The sequence below is a fragment of the Coturnix japonica genome, chromosome 27, assembly GCF_001577835.2.
Source record: "Coturnix japonica isolate 7356 chromosome 27, Coturnix japonica 2.1, whole genome shotgun sequence".
NCBI classification, from domain to species: domain Eukaryota; kingdom Metazoa; phylum Chordata; class Aves; order Galliformes; family Phasianidae; genus Coturnix; species Coturnix japonica.
In genome coordinates this window covers 4,734,736-4,752,780 of record NC_029542.1, presented here as the reverse complement: position 1 = coordinate 4,752,780, position 18,045 = coordinate 4,734,736, and the positions used below count along the sequence as shown (strand labels likewise).

At 37.9% G+C, this 18,045-nt stretch overlaps 1 protein-coding gene across 5 annotated transcripts; it reads left to right on the top strand.

The window, feature by feature from the left end:
• Positions 1–315: 315 nt before the first annotated feature.
• Positions 316–16,571, top strand: BRCA1 (BRCA1 DNA repair associated). Of its 5 annotated transcripts, none has more exons than XM_015886047.2 (21): positions 317–546; positions 1,160–1,259; positions 1,805–1,858; positions 2,132–2,212; positions 2,681–2,769; positions 2,897–3,006; positions 3,376–3,484; positions 4,171–4,216; positions 4,520–4,635; positions 5,144–8,485; positions 9,132–9,217; positions 9,961–10,135; positions 10,912–11,237; positions 12,228–12,315; positions 13,135–13,212; positions 13,448–13,488; positions 13,757–13,840; positions 14,245–14,299; positions 14,660–14,733; positions 15,102–15,162; positions 15,462–16,571. In XM_015886047.2, the coding sequence occupies exons 2-21, from the start codon at positions 1,180–1,182 to the stop codon at positions 15,569–15,571; spliced, it is 5,205 nt and encodes a 1,734-aa protein (XP_015741533.1). In that variant the 5' UTR covers positions 317–546; positions 1,160–1,179; the 3' UTR covers positions 15,572–16,571. The 5 variants fall into 5 exon arrangements, with proteins under 5 accessions (XP_015741535.1, XP_015741533.1, XP_015741532.1 ...); XM_015886046.2 differs by having other exon boundaries at positions 2,861–3,006; XM_015886049.2 differs by lacking the exons at positions 15,102–15,162; positions 15,462–16,571 and adding an exon at positions 14,891–15,095 and having other exon boundaries at positions 316–546; positions 2,861–3,006.
• Positions 16,572–18,045: the final 1,474 nt, after the last annotated feature.

Genomic DNA, 18,045 nt, shown 5'->3' with positions numbered 1-18,045 from the left:
CGCTCTGATTGGGCGGGAGGGGCGGAACCAGGTGCGCTAAAACGACAACAATAAACACAACCAGGGAGGCCGGAAATAAGTGGGCGGGCATCGTGCCAGCAGGCACGCACTTCCGAGACTCCCACAATGCCCTTCCTCTTCCGGAGCAGGGCAGTCCGGCACAACCAATCAAACACGCTCTTTCCTGTCCCGCCTCACTGTGGCCGGATAGGGAACGACAGGCTCCAGAAAATAAGCGAATAGGATGGTGCCTCTGGGACCACGTGATACAAACTGAGCTCAGGATTGGTTCTCTAATGCGTCGGTGTCTGCATTAACAGAAAGGGCGCGAAATGTGACGCGCTAGAGGCGGCCGAGGAGCGGAGCCGGCTGTTCGCTCGTTTCGGAGCCGGCTGTTCGCTCGTTTCGGAGCCGGCTGTTTCTGGGGCCTTTTCTGCTGCAGAGCCCTGAGGTGCCGCCGCGCGATGCCTGCAGCGCTTGGCTTTGTTCTGGGGTGCGCTGTACGTGTGTGGTGATCGCTTCCGGACGGTGCCCGGGGTTCCTCAGGTCAGTGCTGCTGCTGCTCCTTTGTGGCCGCATCTGCATTGAAAGCTCCGTCCGCTCTCGGCTGTGTTTGTGGGCTCGGCTGCTGAATTGCTGCTGAATGCCGCTGCCGTCAGCCTGGTTTGGTTTGCCTCGGTCTGTGAGGCTGGATGGATTTGAACTGAATGTGCCTTGGTCAAGATAGAATCATAGAATGGTTGGCTTGGGTGGGACTTTGTAGCCCCTGCCACGAGCTGGGTGCCCCGCACCAAATCAGGCTGCCCTGGGTCGCATCCAGCCTGACCTTGGGCACCTCCAGGGATGGGGCACCCACACTGCTCTGACCAGTAGCACCAGGACCTCAGCACCTCTGAGTAATGAATTTCTTCCTCACATCTGACCTAAATCTTTCCTTTTGGTATTAAACCTTATTTTTTCTACCTGACTTATTCTACCTTGTCCTGACACTACTTGGCCAAGGACAGTCTCATCCAACAACAACCCCTACGTTGATGCAGCCCAGGATACAGTTGGCCTATGTAATTTTATGTATCATAGGAAAGACATTTGGGAGAAAGTATGATCATTGAATGCAACAGATAAGAAATAATGCTGGTTACTTTTTGTTTGTTTGTAGAGTGTTTTGGGGTCTGAAAGATGGACTTTTCAGCGATTGCCTTTGGAGATGTGCAAAATGTGCTTTCAGCCATGCAGAAGAACTTGGAGTGTCCAGTCTGGTAGACATTAAGAGAATTAATTAATGTGCTCTTTGTCTTTCTTTCTTTTTCTTCTGTTCAAATATTTTGTCAATACTGTGATCATGAGAAAAACATAAAGAATAGCCTTCTTAAAACAAAATATATTAATGGATAAGAGTAAATGTGTGACAGGAAGTACTTTTTGTTAGTGTGTTCCAGTAAATATTTCTTGTATATTACAACCCAAAGGTATCATTGCTCTATCCAGGTGGGGGGAAAAAGTTAGCTGATTAGAGCATTGTTTGCAAGCCAGCCTGGATCTTTGTCTTTTGTTTCTAAAAGTTAAGCACGGTTCATAGCTCTTTAAATGCAGATAAATACTAAAAAGGCATAGGTTTCAGTTCAAGCCTAGCTATTTAGGATGCATGATAGTCTTTTAAAAGACTCTTGCATCTGTTTAACCAAATTGCTTAGATTTATTTTGTCTGTGGTAGAAAACACTGTATTTCTGAATTTTGTATTGTTGCTATTTTCAAGCCAGAACACAGAAATTATGTTTTCCTTTTTCATCTTTCTTCCTATAGTTTGGATATAATAAAAGAGCCAGTTTCAACAAAATGTGCTCACATATTCTGCAGGTAGGTTTGCAAACTTAAAATTATAGTGCCTACTAGTCAACCTCTTCTTATTCTCCACGCATACTTCTCCTCACTGCTAATGATGTATACTGTGTTTTGATTACCTAAAGTATAACTTCTAAAGGGGAAAAGTCCATTCTGAAATAACTGCAGTTGTACAGATATGCCAAACTGAATCAACAAATTCACCTTAACATTAGAACAAAAATGGAGGCATTCGGCATAATAATGAATATCTACTAAGTGGTACATTGTGATTATTCTTTTCTCTAGGTTCTGTATGTTTAAACTCCTCAGCAAAAAGAAAAAAGGTGTAATCCAGTGTCCTCTGTGTAAGACTGAAGTTACCAAGAGGTAATGCATCTTTGCAAGTGCACTTGGGGATGAGAAGTTTTCTCTAAGGAAAAGGTGAATTATTGCCTTGTAGCAGAAATATAAAGTAATGGCTTGAAACAGCGATTGATTACCTGGTGGGAAGGCAGGGCCAACCCAGGAGAGCGAAAAAGAAACAGTTGACTGAATGAACTGTGATTTTTTACTATTAAGTATAGATGGTATTATTGTTCAGTTATTACAACTAGTTTCTTTGTGCTAGGTATATGTGAAGAAAAGTATTGTAGCTATTATTATTATTTTATGATAGTGTTTTAATTCTGGAGTGGGCTGTTTTGGGAATTGTGTTACTTGGCAGAAGATTTTTGTTGTTCATTTTCTACTTTGTGGTTTTGCTCTTTCCTTGTTAAGTCTAAATTCTTGGAGAACTATTGAGAGCTTGCCCATTCATTTTTGTTAGAAACATTTCACATGGTGGTTTTATTTCAGAAGTCTCAAAGAAAATTCAAGATTTAAGCAACTAATTGAAGCACTGTTGGAAGCTATCAGTGCATTTGAGCTTGACACTGGAGTAAAATGTAAGTATTGCAGTTGTTTACAGGAATAAATAATACATGTTTTATTGCAAAGTGTGAGGAAAATATTTTTGCATCTTTTTTGTCTTTTCAGTTTTAAGCAGCTGTTATTTTCCTAAAACATCCACAGATGCTGCTACTGCTGAGCTCTTGGGTAATAACAGTTCTGTCATCCAGAGTAAGGGTTTCAGAAACAGGAAGAAAAGTGCTAAAGAAAATGGACAAGAGAGCTATACCTTGGTGACTTTTTGTGTGTGTGTGTGTGTGTGTGTGTGCAATGAATTTTTGAATTGCTCTGGTTTTTGTTTGTTGTTGTTTTTACTTGGAATATGTGCATATACATAGATTCTCCCCAGCTTTCCAGTATGAGTGTGTTCTTAATCATTATTATTTTGTCTATCTGGTATTGAATAGATATTAAGTATGATAAAATTGTTAATGATTATAGCTTTGGAGGAGTTTGTAGTAAATTCCATTTCTGATATGAATATAATAAATTATGTACATTGGAATTTAGTATAGAGGCCCTGCCCTAGGCAGTTTAAGTAGTTCCAACTTTTTTAATAGCCTACTGTTATTAATAACTATTTATTTCTGTTCTTCTGTAAGTGGGAAGCTAATGTGGATCCACAGCTTACAGATAACAGGGTTGAAGGGTGTTCCATAAGAAGCAAAAAACAGAAACATCGCAGTGAAAAGGGTGTACTGATAGAGCTTGGTAAGAGCTGTAGTACATGCATGCATACCTTTTGATCTAACGTATAACACTTGCAAAGTAATAGAAGGCATTGAAATTCAGACTTGTTTGCTAGTGCTTAAGGCTTTATTTCTTAATCATATTAAAGAATGAGATGTGAAATTCAAATATCTCTATCTGATGCTGAGTGCTGCAAGAAATGATAGAGATGCAGTGCATAGTGGTTTTTTTGGTTTTTTTTTCTGATTCGTTCCCTGTTCCTTCAACATAGCAAGTGTTCATTTTAACAGGTTGTATTCATTACCTTGGTTTTTGGGTTTGTTTGTTTGGTTTTCCCCCATTGTGCTATTATCAAGCAACGAATCTGAGGCATATTGCTCTGACTTACGGTTTTAAATTCTAAGTGCTGGCAGCTGTTTCTGTAGAACATCGGAAACTAAAGCTCTTGCTAACTCTGTTACCAGTATTTATTGTATTTAAAAACATCATGGATGTGATAACACAACTTTATACCAGAGGTCTGTATTTGTACATAGAAATGATGATAATTAAAGTCAATTGAACTTGATCTTGTCTGATAAAATTTGAAGACATCTACTTCTGTAAAAAACTAACCACGCATGCTTCTGTGATGATAAAAACTGGATCTGACAAGAAATCTTTATCTGAACTGTTCCAAAGAAAATTAACAGCTAACTTGTTTTTAGGTACTGATTCATCTGAAGAGCTTTCTGTACTGGCACGTGGTACTGGGTAAGTAAATGTCATTGAGAATTTGTGTTTTTTTGAAGATAACAGCTCAGCACTCTTAATCGAGTTGTAGCAAGGTTTAATCATGCACAATTGTCTACTGAGCAGCCCAATTTCTCCAAAGGCTACTTCCAAGAACAAAAAGGAGAAAACTTAGGTACAGGCTCCTATTAGAACATAATGGAAATTACCTCTGTAATGGAAATGTAATTTTGTTTTGTTTTTTGTGGTTGTGTGTTTGTTTTTTTTTCATGTGTGGTTTTGATTTTGGTTTGTTTTTTACCCCTTCATAAACCTTTCCAACAGGTTAGAAGACAAGGAAGAGCTAGAAAAACCTAAGAGTGCTGAGAAGCGTGGAAATTCTTGCAATACACAGCCACTCAAGCTGGCTGCTAAAGAAATAATCTTACCAGATGTCATAGGTATGTTCATTATTTTAGTGACAGAAATATTGAGAGGAAAGCTTGAATGAAATGCCGTAAGTTATTATTTTGCTTTCACATTATTAAATATATATTCTTGCAGTATGGCATTCTGAAGTTCTTTTGATGCCTACAGCCAGTAACTTTGTAATACAAGGCAATGCCAGTAAACTATATGCTTGATATGGATGTTTTGTGCAGGGGGACAGAAAGAAAAATACTATTTGGTTCTAAGTGCAAAGCTAATTCTGTTCTATATAAACCATTATGTTATCCCTCGCAACATAAATTGAGAGAAGTATCCAGTAATTCATGTAAGGAGTTGGATGAAAGTATGTCATGTTATTTGATATTTTTTACCTTTTTCTTGAGAGAGGTTTGTTCAGTGTAATGTTTTCTTTTGGAGGGAAACAAGAGCAGTTCTTAAAATCGGAAGTTATTAAGCTTGTTGGCGTTCTCATGCATTTAAAATAGGGCTTAATAATTTATAACATTTATGAATCTTCAGGTGAAACTGATTTCTTGAAGGAAGCTTTGAGCAAGAAACGCATTTTAAACATCGGTGAACATGTCAAATCTAACCAAGTAAACACAATTGAGGGCCAGAGTTCTCCTTTAAATGTTTTTGATGCAGACCTACTCACAGAACAGTGTGATGGAATGGGTAATGTCAGTCCTTTAAAGAATAATGACACACCTTTCTCTAAGAATGAAGAGATGGATGCAGAGGAAACTCAGTGCAGTAGTAAAAACCAAGAGCTTGACTTAAAAGATAGCTCAGAAAATAGTCTGCATAAGATAAAAGAAAAGGATATTTGTATGCCAAGTGTGGAAGATGTAGAAATGTACGAACCCATGAATGATTCTTTACCTGAGAAAGAACCTCCTGTGGAGAAACTACTCCAGCCAAAGATACATCACTGTCCTACCCTTCATGAGGTCTCTAGGAAGAGACTGAAGCAAAGCATTCAGAAAGTCAATGATTGGTTTTCAAAAAGCAATGAAATTCTGTCTTCCAGTTCATCCCAGAATGATCCTGCTGAAGTAACTGATGCTTCAGGCGAAGGAGATATTTCTCTATCAGATAAAGATTCATGTATTTCAGAGAGGACCAACCCTATAGTAGATTCTGTGGAATTTGCAGTGGTTGAAAGAAACAAGAGATGGCCAAAACAAACAACATATAGCATCAATGACAAAATATTTGGGAAAACATATGAGAGAGGGAGGAAGTCTAATCCCTCTACTATCTTGAGTGACATTTTGCCTGCTACAAAAAAAGAAGATGTGGCTGTAGAAGAGGAGTGCTTGAATAGTTCCAGAAAAGATGGACTAAAACGAAAAAGGAAGCCTGCCCGTGTCCTTCAGCCTGAAGACTTTGTCAAGAAGAAAGACCTGGAAGAGGTAGATAGATGTCCTCAGGGTATTAACTCCAGCCTTGGAGATGCCAAGAAGAAAAAATGTGATGAAAATTCTGCGGTCAAGGAGAATCCCCTCCTTGAAAAAAGAAAGGGTTGTACGCAAGCAGAATTTGAGGAAGGAGGATTAAAGTGGAAAAATGCTACTGAAAACGTGTCAGGCAAGCAGTCTGACGGAGAACTGGTACTGAATAACTCTGATAAGAAGAGTGCTAAGAATACATGCTCTGCAGCAAAAGGATGCAGGCGTTCAACTAGAATCAAGTCTGCTATACACTTAGTTGATAGAAACCCAGGTTCCTTTGATCCAGCTGAGTCACTGATTGATAGCTATCCAAGCAGTGAAGAACCAAGCAAAGTTGATGGTGAGCAAAGACAAGTCAGACGCAGCAGGAGGCTTCAGCTACTTTCTGAAGAGATCACGAAAGAAACAGGAAAAATAAGACTTAAGGAAGCAAGAAATTCTGACAGTGTTCCAGAAGGGTCTGTCTTTGGAGCTGAAAGGAATGTGTTAGTTCACGATTCCCAGTGCAGAGACCCAGGGAAGAAGCAGGGTATATTGAGTTACATATCGCTTGCTGATCAGAATGGTGCTGATCTGAAGGCAAATGGAATACAGATTAGTCCAAATAATTCAGCTGATATGGCAAAAAACAGAAGTCTCTTCAGTCCTATATTTACTTGTCAACATTCAGATTTTAATTTCCCTTCACCCAAAGCAGGTTCTCAAGAAGGTGAAATGCTAGGTAGACTTTCCCTCCAGCAGTCTCCTTCAAAGACTGTTCTGCACACTGCTTCCATCCTGACTGAAGAGAAGAGGTCTGGGTCATGTACTACTTTTCCTCATGACAAAGGGTGCTGCTCACAGAATGTTCCTGATGACTTCAGAATTGGAAAGTCACCAATGGCTGAAAATGCTTCAGAGTTGACCACAGAGGCTGAAGACAGTGAGTTAGACACACAGTATCTGCGAAATATATTTAGGAGTTCAAAGCGGCAGTCTTTTAGTCTTTATCCTACTCCTGTGAAGGCATGTACTACAAATGTTGTTGCGTCTGAACAAAATACTCCATGTCTTGATCGGGTAGAAAAAAGGCATAGTGAATATTTAAAGACAGAAAACTTACAAGAAGAGAAAACTGCTGAAGATCCGAGTAGTGTTTGTGAGAAGTTTAAGACCTGTGAATCTTCTTATGTTAGTCCTGTGTCGTGCTTTGTCAGCAATGCTGAATGTGTGCACCCTATGAAGAATCAGGAAGATGTTTCAAAGGTCACAAATCATGGGAATCCTACACCACCAGTAAGAATGCATGGTGCTAGGAATGAAGGCAGAAACAGACCACAAAAGGGAGAGCAGGGAAGTGAAGAGACATTGTCAGCTGACATAAGGGTAGAAAGCAAACTGAGACTGAATCCAATCAGAAGCAGTAGAAGTCAAAGTGATCAGAGTAATACAGAAGAGCATGCATTCCAAAGAACAGACATGAACACAGTCAGTGAAACACACTTCAGTTCAGAAAGCAATAAAGTGGAAAAGGCTGAAGTTGATGGCAAAGAACTGATGCAACATTCTCAGCTCAGTCCAATGGTTTTTCCTACAGCTTGTCAACAAAATCCAGCTGAATTCAACTGCGAAGTCACTGAAAAAGAAAGTAGCAAAAGAGGGAGAAGTCTGGTAAAGAGCAATGAAGAGCGAGTAATCGAAACTGTCAGCACAGGATTGTCAGAGTATTTAGGTAGAGAGGCACTAGAAGAATCTCTTAAAGGCCGCAGTGAATTTACAGATCTGTCTGAAACCCCTGATGGCTTACTGTGCTCTGACAATGATACTGAAGAAAGCACCAGCTTTCATGTAACTAATAGGAAAGACACATCTGCTGTGTTTGTAAAAAGAAGTGTCGCCCTGGTGAAAGAAGCAAATGACTCAGTTGTTAGTTGTAAGCCAAGTTCTGAAGGTATTCGAAAGTCTCGGAAAAGAGTCCAGAAACTGCAATCTTCAGATGAAGAATCTAGTGAGGATGAAGATTTACCATGTTTTCAGGAATTAATGTTTGGCAAATCAGTAAGCACGCCTTTGCAGATCAAAAAACAGGTTACATCTGTGGTCCAGTCTTCAGCAAATCTGAGCATGTTGTCCGGCAGTGAATGTCATAATGAAAATAATGAGCAGAAAACACTTGATGCTGCCCTAAACAATGAGTGTGTTTCGCCAAGCCAGGAGTCGGAATGCTCTGTGAACTTATTTTCATCACAGTCCAACATGTCTGAAGAATTGGTTGATGGAGCACAGGAGCTGAAGAAAACTTTGATACAAGTGAGCAATGTAAATAAGAGTAAAGAAGGTCTTCAGAGTTGCAGTGGAGGGCTGAAGAGAAGAAAAAATAGCTCCAGTGATGAGTACCCAGAAGATCCAAACGTGGGGGCAAACCTAGGTACAAACCAAGATTTTTATCTCTTCAGCTGTGTTAGTGATATCATTGGGTTCTTGATGTTTGCATGGGAACTTCATATTTGTGTGCTTGCTTTTGTAAAGTAATGTATCATCTATGAACAGTCAGGACTGAAAAAAAAAATCAGTCCTTGGTGACTGATTCCTTAAAATTAATGTAGTAAAATTCCTTTTTCAGGGGAAAAAATGAATAGGCTAGGCCCCAGAGGACAGCTAGAGCCTGTTTGATTGGAATTAATTTTTGAGTGGAAATACTAGTGTTGCTGATGCAATGGCAATGCTTGGATCTATCAGCAGAGTTTCATAGGTTCTACCTAAGCTATTACTGCAGATGAGATGTTTGTTGAAGTACTTGTTTTGATATTTTAGTGACTTCTGAATATTTAACACTCTCATTACTGTTACAACCATTTACCTTGACTTCTGCTTATTTTGCCATACGTGTGACATGGTATTCTTTGGAATGTTTATTTGAAGTAGATCTTTGCTTCTCACTTAAAATAAGAGGGTTGTGAAAGACTTATCTTTACAGTTAGCAGTTGGCTAAGAGGGCTGTGCAATAAGAGAAATTGTGGGTGGTGGTTGTTGGATTTTCTTTTCTGACTAACTTGGATTTTCTTTCCTTCAAGGTGAAGCATCTGGGTACAACGGTGAAACAAGTCACCTAGAGGATGCACATGAACACTTTTCTCAGGGTGAAATTCTTTCTACACAGGTGAGCTTATGCTCTGCATTCCAGAAGTGGTTTTTGTATGTTACCAGTATAGTTGGCTAGTGTGCATTCTGGGATATAAGCAAGAGCTGCAAAGTTGGTGCAGTGGGTAACAGCTTTCAGTATGATTCTTTGTGCAGCTAGGTTATATTCCTAACCATAGTAAAACTTAATTAATCAAGAACTGTAGAGCTGCTTCTATGCCATTATTTTTCCTGCTGTTTTCCATGGTGGCATTCTATTGCAATGGATTTAACTTGTTCTGTGGTATCGATTACGGTGCTTAATTGCAGGAGATGCTTGTTAATAAATCTCCATACTTGACCACTGATGGAAGCCTCAGAATTTCCTACACTTGTCTTTTTTTGATGGTGATTTACAGTAATTAGTGACAATGTAGACCAGCAAATCTTGTCTTTATATTTAGAGGCATAGTCTTTACCTTTTATGGGTAATATTAAAAAAGCATTCAATATCAATATTACAGAATAATACATGTGTGAAACTTAAAAAGTGCTGTCTGTTGAAAAGCTTATCTAGCACAGTATCTCTTCTCAAATATTATTTTCTTTTGATACAGCCTATGTTCATTATTTATTACACTAAAAGCACTACAGCTGTCTTCTGAGCATGTAGTAATGAGTAATTCAAAATTATTCTTGTATTTTACAAAGTATTTGAAAAAATTAATCATACTGTTGAAAACTGAATTTGCTAACATTGGCACAATTGTGTATCACTTGCAGCAGAAAAATGCTATGCAGAATAACCTAAAAAAGCTACAACAAGAAATGGCTGTACTTGAAGCAGTGCTAAAGCAGCATGGAAGTCAGGACACTGAGGAATTGCCCCTATATAGGGAACTGCCACATTCCAGTAGTGGAGGAACACTTGAAATGGAGCAGATGAGACAAGAAACAGGTAAATATCAAGGAAAACCTGGAATGCAAAGCCATTTAGTGACTTATCGTGCCTTTACTGTGTATAGTTTTTACTGTGGTGCTACTGTATCTTGTTAATGTTTTAAGCTGAAAATAATCATAGTGTAATTAAAACTGAGAGACTGGTTGGTTAGTCTTTAATCAACATTCAGTTAATAAGGATCATTGAATTGCATGAATTTTACTGCAGCATGAGAGTATTCTGTTGGTTCATAGAACAGATTTTTGAAATGTGACATTGCTAAACCCAGTAAACAAAACTATTATAGATAACAACTACAAATAGAATGTTGGATAATGAATTCAGCAAATTAATGATTAGTTTTCTTCAGAGTAGAAAATTAATGCAATATGATTTTACTTTTTTTATGCTAGAATACAGACTTCTGCTTCGTAAAAGCCTAAACTGATTAGAATTATTGTCAGTTTCTTACAAGTTACAGGCACCTTCCAACTCTCAAATAAATGCCTTTCTACTGCTTCTGAACACAGATATGGTAATGTAGTATTTAGTGTAATACACTAAATAGTGCAATTTTGCTCATGGCCTGTTTAATAATATGTTCTAGCCACATGATATGTTAACTGAAATCTTACTTTTGTAAATGACAGTATCTGAAATGCTGAACAATAAGCAAATAAATAAGCACAGGAGATTATTCCAGCATGTAAATTTAAAAGGTGACACAACAGCTCTCCACTATGAATGAAAGAAATGTGAAGTTATTTAAAAGTTTAATTTTTCTTTTCCTCTAGAAAATGTGTTTGAGCATGACCCTGAGACCAAGCTAAGTAAGAAATCTGTTTTACCAGATCTGTGTGTAAATGTGACCAGGAATCCAAATAGCTCTTCTTCCTCTTTAAAGCATCCTTGCCCTCAAACAGCAAAAGCAACAAATAGTTCCACTGTATCTCAGAGTGATAACAAAAGCAATGTTCAAATATGTAAATCAAAGAGAAGTATATGTTTTCCTACATCTGTACTGTACAATTCAGCTGGGAAAGAAAATGCTGCAAGTTCAGGTATGACTCACAGGACAGAAATGTCAATTGTGGCATCCGGTCTGAACCAGAGTGAACATGTGAGTATATTTTGGAATGCTTAGAGACTTGCTGTTAATATACCCATTGATTGTTGTAGTCCTCAATGTAGAGATTAGATCCTATACAGGAAACTAATATTACAGGAATTACTGTTTGTAACTGTGGTAACCAGAAATATGAAGAATGAGGCCTAAAAACAGCACTATGAAGCTTGGAGAACTCTGAGCATTTTAGGAGATTTCCTACTGTCTAGGAGGAAAATGTGTTATTCCAAAACATGTTTTGGAGTTATTAGAATGTCTTGGCAAACAAATGTTGCAATGCCTGCTCTTCTAAAAATTTCTAAAGTAAGATGCATACGAAGATCATAAAAGCTAATTGTCAGCTTCATAAATACCATATTGTTCTAATATTGCTCAATTCCAAACCACAGTTGTAATTTAGTCAGCTTTTGGAATTAATTCTCATTTAGTAAAAGAAGTGTATAGTCATTGGGGGTTTTTTTTCCCCAAAATTTACCTGGCTTAAGAATGTAATCACAAATAATAAAATAGTCTTTACACTCCATAATGAGGATTTCTGTAATGAATAGATCTGAAATTACTAATGATCCTGATAAATATATTAGTCTTTGCTGCTTAGCATTTCTTGAATCTTCTGTACGAAGCAGGATGAGAATGGAATTTTTTATTTATTTTCTACTTATAATACTATAAATAGTATTGTGGAAACATTCATGCTAGTTACTGATTCTTAATATGTTTTGTAACCATCAGTAAGTACCTTAATGTTTCTGCAAAGCATTTATAGGAGGCTATATGGCTTTTGGTACACAAACTACTGATCAAGAGTTCCTTAGCCTGTTGAGTGGCTTTTATGAAGTCTTTAGCAGAGCTGTACATTCTGTGTGCTAACACAAATAAAAAAAAACATTTATATAAAGTAACCACATTATTTTCCTATGATCTGGAATGGCTTGTTTATCTCAACATGTTTTGCTAGCTGTCCATTTTCTAACTGCTTTTCAGTTGATGGTCCAGAAGTTTGCCAGAAAAACTCAGAGCGCTTTCTCTAATCACATAACTGATGGAACAACCCATGTCGTAATGAAAACAGGTTTGTTGGGAGAGATGTGAACAAACCCCAAGTTTACACAAGTAAAAACAACTGACTAACAACTAAGCAAGAAGCAGATGGTTTGGCAACAAATTTAAATGTTAGAGGAGATGTTGTTCATAATTTTTTGTTCATTTACATTTGGGTATACAAATCTATAATTCTGTTTCACAGAATCAGTGAAGGAGTGTTTTGTTTCCTTTTGTGCTTTTAAAAAGTTGTTAGAGCAAAATATTTTGGCCCAAGTCTGAATGTGGATATGCTACGTTCTGTCATAGAAGCACTTCTGGGTAGTTGATGTTTGGATACAGTCCCTTGAGTGATACATTGCTGCCTTTAAAAGCCAATTCAAAAAGGGAGCCGGAAAGCCCTGTTATTCCTCATCAATGGAATTGTTTTTGTGTTTTTCTCCAAGCGTATCATAAACAGTATGACCATATTGTTTTGAAGAGCTACGTTGTTCTGCCTTCATACAAATACAGATAGGATAGACTGCCTTCTGAAAGTTGTACCTGTGTCAGTAGAGCAGAAGAGGAGCCAAGACAGCTAGTCATATAAATGTTTATGCGAACACTAGGCACTGAATCCTCAGTGTCCTGTGTTGTGATAGTATTCATTCCTTTCCTTGACTTTTATCTTTACTGACTAGCTTAAAAAAAAAAAAAAAGTTCTAGAATTTCTGAGCCTTTCTGGTCTTTGGTCTTAATATTTCCCTTGCCTCACTTAGCATGATTCTTTTGCTTTTAGATATGAACTATCTGAGGTGCTTTTCACTAGTGGCAAAACTGAGAGATTGCTTTGATCTTATTTACCCTGCAGATGAGGAGCTGGTATGTGAACGGACGTTGAAGTACTTTCTGGGTATTGCAGGAAGAAAATGGGTGGTTAGTTACCAGTGTGAGTATAAGTTATTTTGAAGGAAAGTAGTCTCTGTCCTTCTACTACAAATGTACTCTCCTGTTGTTCCAATTAAAACATATACATAGGAAAAAATATACATATTTACATATCTTGAATATTATGTCAGCATATTCAAATTAACACAGCAGTAAGATCAAGCATCTGTGTCTTCTGAATGGTATCAAATTTTGCTTAATAGAATAACTTGTCCTGTTCTGATCTTTTTGTTTAGGGATAATTCAGTCTTTAAAAGAAGGCAGAATACTGGATGAGGTAAATTGTTTTGTTGATTCTATACCGTTTGCCATATCTTTGTATCATTTTACTATGATGTGTGTTTCTTTAGATATTGTAGGATGCTTCAGAAGTTCCAGTACTGCTATTATTCTTTCTTGAAAACATTTAGAATTAAGTATATGAAGAAAAGTAAAAGATTCCAGTTCTGCTATCTTGATAGATTTCTCCTGTTCTACCCGGAACTCTGACCAGGAACGTGTTCTCAGTCTCTGACTTAAGGTTGCTTGTTTATGTCATGTTCCAGGAGAACTTTGAAGTTAAAGGAGATGTAATCAATGGCAGAAACCACCAAGGTCCTAAGAGAGCTAGGCAAAGTCTGGCTGAAAAGGTATGAGCATATCAAGGAAGAAACTCCTGTCTGGACATGACTGTTCAAGATATGTTGTAGCCTGCCTATCTGGAACATTTTCCAGTTCTATAATGTATAGAGTTGTACAAATTGAGTGTATTTTTCAGTGCCACTGGTAGAGCTCACATCTCATGTATGAAAGTGACTTTCTGTACTTAGAGTGGATGATATCTTTTTATAATGTCAGTCTAGAATAGCATGAGCTTGATTTATTTTTAATAACATGCAAAACAAAAGAATCTCACACAAAAACGCTTCAGTTAAGCTTTGCAAAACAGTGCTTAGATCATTGAGTCCTGGAAGTGCAGTGGAATAAGCATGCTGTAGATGTTGTCCTGTAAACATATCGTATGTGTATTGTTAACACATTCCTTGTTTTTCAGATTTTTAAAGACTTTGAGATCTGCTGCTATGGACCTTTCACTGGTATGTCTACAGGTATGTGATTTTTGGTGGAACTGAATAAACTCTCATTATTGAAATATTTATTTAAAATATAAAGATGTGAAGGAAGACTTCATGCATTCATCGGGTTTTGCATTTGACCTCTCGGAAACTCTTGTTCCTTCTTTACCCTGATAATTCTAAAGTACTTATTTGAGATACCGATAGAACAGAAACAGTGTTCTCCTCATTTCAGGTGATCTCAGCAGGTGCATCGGGAAGATGCTCTGCTGGTTCTCCTGTACTTCAAAATAGGCCTTTTATCTAATTTCTTTCTCCTTTTGTAGAGCACTGTAGTAAGACTATTTATCTGTAAGACTGTCTTTTTGTTTTGTTTGTTTTTTCCTCCTCCAGGACATTTGGAATGGATGTTGGAGCTTTGTGGTGCCTCTGTAGTGAAACAACTTCATCTGTTCACTCACAAAGTAGTAAGTGTTAAATGAATGTTGTGCTTAGCTACACACCATTCACCACGTTAATTAAAGTACATGTTGAAAGGGTATGTGGCCTTCATAGGTTTGTCAAAGATGAATCCAAGTATTCTATGCTTCTCTACAGAAATAAACACTGACTCTCACTTTCCAGTGCAAGAATCCTGAACTTTAGGCACAGTATTCCTGGAGAAAAATAACAGGGGAGGGGGAGAAAAAATTATGTTCTCCTTTCACCACCTCTTGAAGTCCACTCCCAAAGTGAAGAAGCAGAATCAGCCCAGTTATCACTCTGTTACCACTCACTGATGGTAGGTTTTAAAGACGGACAGGTAACAGTAGCATTTCTTATCTTGGAATCCTAGAATTCCACTGCTGTTGTTGTTGTGCAGCCAGATGCTTGGATGGAAGGCACAAGTTATGAAGGTAAGACTACTTATTGTCATGGATTGTTTCATGGTACATGTTGAGTGTCTTTAGCACCTCGGTGTTTTTAATAGTTAGATATCAGAGAGGTAGAGAGCAGGTGAATAGAGCAGCAATACAGCCAGCACTGTTAAAAGGAATAGTAGTGTCACACTGCTGTTTTTAGATTCTTGGTTTTTTTAATCAAGGCCTTTAAGGGGTCAAGACATACAGTTTCCTGTGAAAGATATCAGTAAGATCACTTTAAATTTGCTTTGCCTAATTTATAATTGTTTTTATCCTGGGTCACTGTCTTGCAGCCATCCAGCAGAAGAATAATGTCATCGTGGTGACTCGAGAGTGGGTGTTAGACAGTGTTGCTTGCTTTAAGTGCCAGGAATTGGATGCTTACCTTTTGTCCCAAGACTGATCTGCAGTTCATTTTCTGTTGCACAGGAGTTCTTATCAGTACTGATACTTGAGTAATTGTTTTAAGAACTATGGACTTTTAAGTAATGTGCAGAGATTATGTGCTTGTAGTATTCTTTCTCAGAATTAATAAGTACATATTTGTTACTTAAGTATTTTTATTGTTAATATTACTGTATAAAGAAAGTTACCATCTTTGTTGCCATTTTGTTCTTTAAAGATTAACATTTCTAATCTCAAAACAGTCATTTAAAACTCGTGTAAAATAAATAAAAGAAGTTAAAACCCAAATTGGGGTGAGGTGAGGGGGAAGGGAAGAAAAAAATATATAATGTGGCCTCCTCAGAGAAACAGTGATGAATTATTTACCATCCCAGACAGTTTCTGCCTATATATTTAAGGACATCCTGGAAGAATACTTATTTACAAGACTAATACTGGGCTCAGCTTGAATTAAAATACACTTGCATTCACAAATAATCTTTACATTTTCATTTTGCCTAAGTATCCTGAATATCGATATGAAGAAACACTATTTTGTGGTTACCAGTGCATGGATAATCTTAGGCCGTGGACTATAGCTGTTCTGAAAACTATGAACAGCACCCCTGTAGTTAAGACACTTCGATATCAGTTTAAACTGTGTGACCACACAAGTGACCTATACAGCTTGTACTTGATTCCTAAAACAAAGAAATTCTTAAAACAACAAGCCTTTGCCAGCGTCATGTTCTTTTGAGAGTGTACGTGGCAACTAGGAAGAGATAATTAAGAGGCACTTTAGTATCCTGGTGACTTACAATAAGCTTTGTAAGAATCTGTTCCTAATAGTCCCTGTCTGCAGAATGAAACTGAAGAGATGTATTGCTTTTTATGGAAGAAACTATATTGCTTCTTTGTTTCTAAGCAGTTCAACTTCAAAAAATAGTTCTGTACCTTCAGAACCTGTTTTCATAAAGTTGTTTAAAAAAAATCATAATAAAAACTTATAGATTATCTCAGATCATTGTTTGGTTCTTGAATGGTGCTAGATTATCTTTGGAAACTTACATAAAAATATGTTTATAAATATTGCAGTGTTTAAATTGATTTTATCAAGTGTCTCCCTGATTTGTTCTGCTCTTTTATGAATTGCTTATAAAATGTCTGAAGTCCAGCCTCATGCAGTGGGAGGTGTCAGGAATGCAAATTTTGCCTTCCTAAACCTTCTTTCTTTTCCACTTGAAGTTGTAAAGAGCAGGAACTCTTTAGCTTGTGGTCCCTGCCTTGCAGCTTCACTTAGTCATTTTCATTTGGAAGAGGGTTTTGATGCAAAAAATGTGTCCTTAATATATGGGGACTCTGAGTTAGCCACCTCTTCTCTGGCTGCTTGCTCCTGACACAGAACTGGAGAGGATTTGTGTGACACAGAGCTTGCAGAAGGAAAGCTGGGTTGGCTCCAACAGGGCTGCATTGCCTGGGTGGGATCCTGCTCTATACAGCCCCACAGAGGAGCAAACATTCATGAGACTTCACTGATTCATGGAGAGTTCCTGGGAATGCAGACTGGTTTGTTTTGAGACAGCAGATTTTTGTCCCAAAAGGGTATTTTTTTGTAACCTTGTTGTGCTGCTACAGGCAATCTTCTGTGTGCGTGCCTCTTATTTGGAAAAGCATTCCTTTTGAATTCTGTGAGGTTACACCTATTTGAGTATGTGACCTACTAATACTGCTGAAGAGCAGCAATGACTACACATACAGCTTTTTGCTAAATTTGATTACTCTTTAAAAGCTTCTCTGTGCATTAGGATCAATTCACAAAGGATTATTTCCTTGCAGATCTGAAGCCATTCATGAGAGCAGCTTATTCATGGATGCAATTAGAACACTCATCTGACTTGTCACTTGAGTTAATGGTAAATCAAATAAATATTCAGTGTCTTCCTATAGTTACTGTTGGTGTTTTGTTGAAATATTTTCATCTTGGGCCTGACAGTTTTATTATGTTGATATTCTGAAACCTTTTGCACAGTCAGAATGATTCAGCATGGTGAATGCTTGTGAACTCACCAGGCTCACTGGATGCAAGCTGAAGCTGAGCAGGACAGGGTTCTATCCTCTCCCTGCGTCTTGCAAGGTGTGTGCTTTCTTTCCTTGGGAATCATACTATGGTCCTGGGACTACAAACAGGCTCTTCAGGGTTTGTGCAGTAATAACTTTGTGTGAGTTGTATTACGTCTGTCACTGATTAAGACATAAACATTTGAATTGGATCAATGTGGAATATTCTGAAGAAGAGTTTGCTATAACGATTGCTTGGGGTGTTTGCTGTTGGAGCAAAGGGAAACTGTTTTCTTGCTTGTGTGGATTGTTCCTTATGCTGCCCATGTGATTCTAAGGCCACTACCATAAGAGTGCAGCCAATATTTAAAGCCTGGTGGAGCCTCAGCCCTCTTTCCCAGAACCAATGGGCTTGATTTTAGGAGTGACTTCAGA

Bases quoted from the DNA above. Each gene is read 5' to 3' on its own strand.
- BRCA1 (XM_015886046.2), top strand. From the start codon at position 1,180: ATGGACTTTTCAGCGATTGCCTTTGGAGATGTGCAAAATGTGCTTTCA. The intron at 3,485-4,170 runs GTAAGAGCTGTA...ACTTGTTTTTAG, and splicing joins GGGTGTACTGATAGAGCTTG to GTACTGATTCATCTGAAGAG. The intron at 11,238-12,227 runs GTGAGTATATTT...ACTGCTTTTCAG, and splicing joins GTCTGAACCAGAGTGAACAT to TTGATGGTCCAGAAGTTTGC.